Raw genomic sequence first — 6,971 nt, 5'->3', positions numbered from 1 at the left:
TGTCTTGATGTTTTGGTAAGCTGTCTTTTTACCCGGATTATGCATTAAGAGACTAAGTTAGGGTAATTAGATTTTCACACTACTTTAACATTATTCTAGATGAACTAAAGTTAATTCAGACTGTGTACTAAAAGCGTGTTTAGTTTACTGTGCATCATTTTTGTAAAGTCACGTTTAAATATTATTTAACGTAATTTTGTATAATTTTTCATCTATGGATGTTAGAGATTAACCCAATTGCAATATACCCCATTCAGGGTATACTGCAACACATGTTACAATACCAAAAAATACATGTCAAATCTACGAGTCTTGATGCCACATGATTGTAGGGTTAGCATGATCATCATAGGAAAATGGACTTTTTTCATGCAACTCAGCAATTTTTCATTTCCAGTGCATACAACCAATTCACCCTATGAGCTGCTTCCACTTGTAGTAGTTGGTTGATGTCTTTGTTGTTTGTCTCCTTAGTTAATCATATCCAAATATTTCCATAGATGTTTGATACAAATCATTGTAAGCATTCCACTATAATGCTTTCACTTATTCGAATGTGTTCATCCACACTAATAGTGAGTGAGCCATAAGTCAATATTCGAATAACAGTGGTGCACTTTGTGAAGGTGATAAACCTCTTCCCCCATTTTGCATCTAACTTCAGCGTGAAGTAGTCATTGTGATTACTGAGGGCCTTTACAATTCTTAGAAAGACATCCTTTGACATGTGAAACCTTCAATGATGTTGGGATTTTGTACGCATAAGATTCTTAGAAAAATAGTCAATGGATCATGAATTTGATCACAATTTCGATGTACAACCTTTGTTCTTTATTTATCACTACCAGTATTATTTCATGTTGGTGTTCAAGTATTAACTTGATGACTTCTTTCATTAGTGTTGTCTTTGGTTGTTCATGTATGCCTTAATCTAATATTGGGTCTGAATTTATGTTTTGAAAATTGAAATGTTTAAAGTATTAGAAGATCTGAGAATGAGATAATATTGCATAATTATATAGTTTCACAACTAGTTTTACAATGACTATTTTTACAACTAAAATAAAAAAATTAGTTCAATATAAAATATTTAAATTTTACAATGATAATTAATTGACGCATATATAATGACTATTGTATTTAAAATTCTAGTTTCTACCTAATATAGTCACAATATTTCTCTTTCGCTTTTTTTTCTATGCATGTTAGATGAGTTCTTTCATATTCCAAACACATTTCTTGCAATTTCTCTAAGTTAATAAATTCATCTAATTTGGTGCTTTTTTTCCTTTATTGAACTTTCTATGTCAAATAGATTAATATGGGGACTTACACTTGGTTGCCCTGTTGGGCGAGATAGTAGTGATGGTGTCACATCTTCATCAATTTGGATTAAAAGATTATGAGTATTTTGAATAACAACCCTCGATTCTTTTTGAAAATTATTCGTAAATCTTGAGTTTCATTTTGTGGTTCATATCTCAACAAAAGCCAAACATGTTCAAATTTACACTTTTCCTTTTTGAATCTTTCATGAAATTCTTATATGTGAATAACATAACATCCTTTTCGACTCAATTACTTTTTCCTTGACTAACTAATTATTTATAACATGCCTTAAACTTTTGAATTCCATAGTGAAGTTTGTTCTATTAGATTGACTCACCGTCCTCTTTTGTGAAAATGCAACTGCCATTGTCGTTGTTGTATGCTTCATCGATCATATTTCAATATTGAATTAAGATTTAATTACTCGGATCATACCCATTTTGGTTCGAAAATTTTAAAATGGTACCCACTTTGAACTTTGTCTCAATTTAGTACCTAATTTTGATTATTGCATCAATGTAGTACCCTCCGTTAAGTCTCCACAATAACATTTGTCTCTTTTTGTGCAATCACCAATTTAAATCCCACATGCTTTTGATACCTAAACCCCCCGAAGGAGTTGTGTACAATCATGGTTTTATGTCTTCGTACGATTCTTGTGGGGTGGGTGGCCTGATATTCTTTGTTTGTATAAAAAGTTCGATATAACCTGCAATTGGTGGAGTGATAACTTTTCTCCTTATTTTTTGAACATCTTTCCATCGTTGAATTATTTGGATAATATCATTGTCACACTTGATTTCAACAAGGTCGTGTAAAATTTTGTTCTTCAAAACTTTAACTGCACGTCTATAACTAATTTCTGTGATGACTTTTCGATCTCCACAACGAATTCCATGCGATAACTTGTCCACAAGCTCAGGGAAGGTGCAATTGTGGCGCATGAACATTCTCACTACTGCGTGAGATTTAAACTTTAACCAATGACCGTAAGGGTACTCTACAACAGTAGCTCGGCGAAGCCTTCCTCCAAAATAAATTAACAAGTCACATCTTTCTATACACATTGGTCTTTCGTCCGTCAAAGAATCACTTCTTTGTAACAGTTCAAGTATTTGGTTCGGCGAGCGTGTGTACGTTACAAAAAGTTCAATAATACAGTTAATTGGAAACTCTGGCTTACACTTAGCCATCATTATGACATCGTCATCACATGACAATTCAATAGCCCGATACATGAAAACTCCATTTTCATTCAAGGTTGGTTGCCTGAAGTATAACTTGTTCATATGCGTATCAATTTTCAAGTCCAGACTCTTCATAACCAGATCAGTTAACAACTGCAATGTACAACAGTATGGGATGCAGAACAAACTAGGAATGGAACCTTCGAAGTGGACCCCGTCATGGTATTCCTTCATTTTTCCATCCTTGAAAACGGCGACTAGATATGAATTGCCGACATTGTATCCACTTTCACCGCCACTGAATGCTTGCATATTTCCTTCTTGTATCGGACGTCGACTGCGAGAAAAGAAAATTACGCCGACTGCGAGAAAAAAATTATGCCATCAAATCAAACCAGTTGTATATTCAGATGGAATAAAAGTTTCCTTATATACCTCTGCATTAAGCGCACAAGAGCAGGATCATTTTGCAGCTCAGCAATGCTATTTATGGAGAATAAAAAATTATTATAATGTACGGTGCATTTCATGGACCAAAATGCCCTTATTTAACGTATAGAAGAAGCAAACCGTATGTACCCTGTTACATTGAATGCGAACCCCTACCTTTTTACTTCCTCTTCCACCTACCTAAACATCATTACACAACTCTTTATTACTCTGGCGCAACGACGAAAATGTAGTTAATCTGCGTATACAACTCACACCAACTGAAATGAATGCGCAAAGACCTTGGCGGTGAAAGGTAAAGCTCCTCATTTATAACATCTTAGTCTACTCCACCAAAAATCCTTTTTACTATCTTAGTCCACTTTCCGAGGGTTACAAGATTGGAACTTTACTTCTTTAACAATTATCACAACATATTATATCATTTATTTGAGTTAACCGATATATTTTGACCGCTACGGGATTAAGGGCCAACAACTTTTTAATTTTGTATGTGTTTGTTATTCTGCCAGAAGAATTTAGACCTCAGACGATACTAATATTCTGTTGTGTAAATGCAAATCTTGTGTTTTTAATAATATAGGGCAAAGTAAGCGAAATGTCGGCATCCGATGTACTAAACCCCATTTCACTTGACGAAATAAGTTTATGGAACGAGGATCTAGTCCAGCAGGAAACATTACCGGATTCTATTGCTTGCCAGACTCAAGAAGATGAATTAAATGAGGTTCCTATGGTTGGAATGATATTTGAAACAGCCGACAAGGTTAAAGAGTTTTACAAGCAATACGCCATCAGATGTGGATTTCGTGTTCGTGTGAGAAGTTCAAGTAAAGGAGAAGACAACGAATTATGCTTTGTCAAATTTGTTTGTAGCCATGAAGGAAATTGCATGTCCACCATCCCTCCGGAATTGAAAAGTCAACCAACAAAAACCAAGAATTGTGGTGCATAGATAACAGCAGTTAAAAAGGGAGGTCAGTGGCACATAAGGAATGTCATACTTGATCACAATCATGACCTAAGTCCTATGAAGTCAAGAATGATTCGCGGCAACAAAAAATTGAACATGCAAGTCAAGCGAACACTCGATATGAATGATGAAGCAAGTGTGCACATTAACAAAAGCTTCCAATCACTGGTTTGTGATGTTGGCGGATTTGAGAACCTTCCTTTTGTCGAGCATGACGTCAGAAATTATACCAGACGACAAAGAAGGGCACTAGGAAAGGAAGGAGACGGCCAAGCATTGATGGCACACTTCTCTCACATGAGACAAATGAACAACAACTTCTACTTTGAAATTGACTTCGATGATAACAATAGAATATCAAATGTCTTTTGGGCTGATGCACGTAGTAGGGCAGCATGCGAGGAATTTGGAGATGTTGTCTCCTTTGACACACCATATCTAACCAACAAATATGATATGCCATTTGCACCAGTTGTTGGAGTCAATCACCATGGTCAGTCTATATTATTAGGATGCGCGTTGTTGTCAGCTAAAGATACATCGACTTTTGTGTGTCTTTTTAATTGTTGGCGTAGGTGCATGTCAGATAAGTCACCTGATGGCATTCTAACTGATCAATGCAAGGCCATGCAAAATGCAATTGACATTGTTTTTCCAAATACTCGTCATCGCTGGTGCTTATGGCATACAATGAAAAAGATTCTTGAAAAGTTACAAGGATATACTTATTACAAAACTATCAAAACCAAGTTGAAGACATTGGTTTACGAGTCCCTAAATGTGCACCAATTTGAGAGCGGGTGGCAACAATTAATGAATGATCATGACTTGGATAACAATGACTGGTTGGTCACACTATACGAAGAGAGAAAACGGTGGGTGCCTTGCTATTTGAAAGGAATTTTTTGGGCTGGTATGTCCACTACACAACGCAGTGAGGGACTCAATGCCTTCTTTGATAGATTTATCAATTCAACAACAACATTACAACAGTTTGTAGTACAATACGAAAATGTGCTACGACACAAAGCTGAAAAGGAATGTGAGGCGGACTTTGCTTCTTTGAACACTACAATCCATGTGCCACCTAGTCCCTTATTGAACGACAATATTAGCAAGCCTACACACATTCCAAGTTTGCAGAAATACAAATGGAATTCCGCACGAAGATGAATTGTGCAATCAAAATGGTGGATGCTACTCCTTCGGGATGCAACTACGTGGTGCTGCAAGAGTTATTATGGGATGGGAAATCTGCAAACAAATATTATGATGTCCATTATGATGCTGAAACCGGCACAATAACATGTTCATGTCAACTTTTTGAGTTTCGTGGTATCGTCTGCCGACACTGTTTCACCGTCCTTGGCCAAGAGGAAGCAACAACAATATCCACGAAGTATATCATTCCTCGGTGGAGCAAACTTATACGAAAGAGATATACTTCAATGAGAGCAGCTTACAACACCCACAGTAAGGATCCAACAATGCAGAGGTACCGGGCATTGTGCAAGAATTTTTTTCAAATTGCTGATGTTGCATGCGAATCTGATGCCGGAACGAAACATCTATTTAAGCAATTGAGGTCTGGCCAAAACCCGGTGGAGTTCACTCCGTGCATTGATGCTCATAATGTTGACACGAGGATGACGTCTTCCTTCCCAGCCCCGGATTCATGTCAACCATCCCATGTCCGCAGCCCAAATGCAGTAAAGCGAAAGGGAAGGCTTCGTACTCTAAGGTTGAAATCCAAAGTAGAAAAGTTTTTTAAAAAAAAAGAAGTCGGTAGTAAAGACGACTAAAATATGCACCAACAGCACCGTAAGTTAATCCTTTATCATTATCACAATTATCTGGCGGTGCATTTATATAATATAACTTGCTTTTTTATAGGCAACACTAAACAACGACATGTGGAATGACATGATAGATGTATATGGTCATATAGAATGGGTATGATTTAATTACATTATCTGTGGACTAAGGTGGAAACAATTTCGTAAATGACAACTGAAATTTAAAATCCAATTTGCAGGACTTGAATGTGCCACAAGTCGGTGATGTTTCATTCAATTCGAGCGTACAAAACAAAGTCGGTGGCAAAACAAATTGCAATATAACCGACTGAAAAAGGTGCTTGTAGTGAAATAATTTTGAATGTCCAAATTAGATCCATGTAAAGGCACTACCATATAATGATTTTATTGAAATTCCGCAGGGACAACGTACAACACAATGCCTATTTTTTTGGTAGATGAGAGCCTTGGGTAGTTGGAAACATGATGACATTGCCAAACAACAGGTCTTTGTCAAGTCTTTGTTTGTCGATGACATTATACTACAACTGATCTTTTTGGGCGACGATGTACCAGTAACCGCCTTTTTATTGTACAATATATGTATTTTACATTACACATTTTGTACCAAATACAGTGCGTTCGAAAAGTTTGAGATTACAGGCAAAGTGGTTCGCAAAAACTATTTGGCTACTGAAATATGTTATTGACCAGAAAGAAAATATGCTTATAAAAACCAAAATTAATTTGGACAATCATTTGTTAAACAAAAGCACCTAACAATAATTGTTTTTTTATGATACAATATATGTGTTTCTACTTAATTCTTTTTGTACCAAGTACAGTGCATTTGACAAGGCTGATATTACAGGGAAAATGTTTTGCAAAAAATGAAAAGTAAATGCCTTTTTATGATACAATATATGTGTTTTTACATCATTCTTTTTGTACCAAGTACAGTACATTCGAAAAGTCATATATTACAGGGAAGATGGGTCGCAAAATTTTGCAGTAATTGCCTTTTTATGATACAATATATGTGTTTCTACTTCATTCTTTTGGTACCAATTATAGTGCCTTGGAAAAGTCTGATATTACAGGAAAAATGGTTCGCAAAATTTTGCAGTAACTGCCTTTTTATGATACAATATATGTGTTTTTACTTCATTCTTTTTGTACCAAGTACAGTGCCTTGGAAAATTCTAATATTACAGGGAAAATGGTTTGCAAAAATGA

The 6,971-nt window shown here is 35.8% G+C and overlaps 1 protein-coding gene across 1 annotated transcript; it reads left to right on the top strand.

Annotated features, from left to right (window-relative positions):
• Positions 1-4,059: 4,059 nt before the first annotated feature.
• LOC114180676 (protein FAR1-RELATED SEQUENCE 5-like) lies at positions 4,060-5,112 on the top strand. Its single transcript, XM_028066978.1, has one exon. The coding sequence runs from the start codon at positions 4,060-4,062 to the stop codon at positions 5,110-5,112; it is 1,053 nt and encodes a 350-aa protein (XP_027922779.1).
• The last annotated feature ends 1,859 nt before the right edge of the window (positions 5,113-6,971 follow it).

Source organism: Vigna unguiculata, chromosome 4, assembly GCF_004118075.2.
Source record: "Vigna unguiculata cultivar IT97K-499-35 chromosome 4, ASM411807v1, whole genome shotgun sequence".
Lineage (NCBI taxonomy): Eukaryota > Viridiplantae > Streptophyta > Magnoliopsida > Fabales > Fabaceae > Vigna > Vigna unguiculata.
The sequence above is the reverse complement of the archived record's forward strand: the minus strand, read 5'-3'. Positions and strand labels throughout refer to the sequence as shown.

Bases quoted from the DNA above. Each gene is read 5' to 3' on its own strand.
- LOC114180676 (XM_028066978.1), top strand. From the start codon at position 4,060: ATGAATGATGAAGCAAGTGTGCACATTAACAAAAGCTTCCAATCACTG.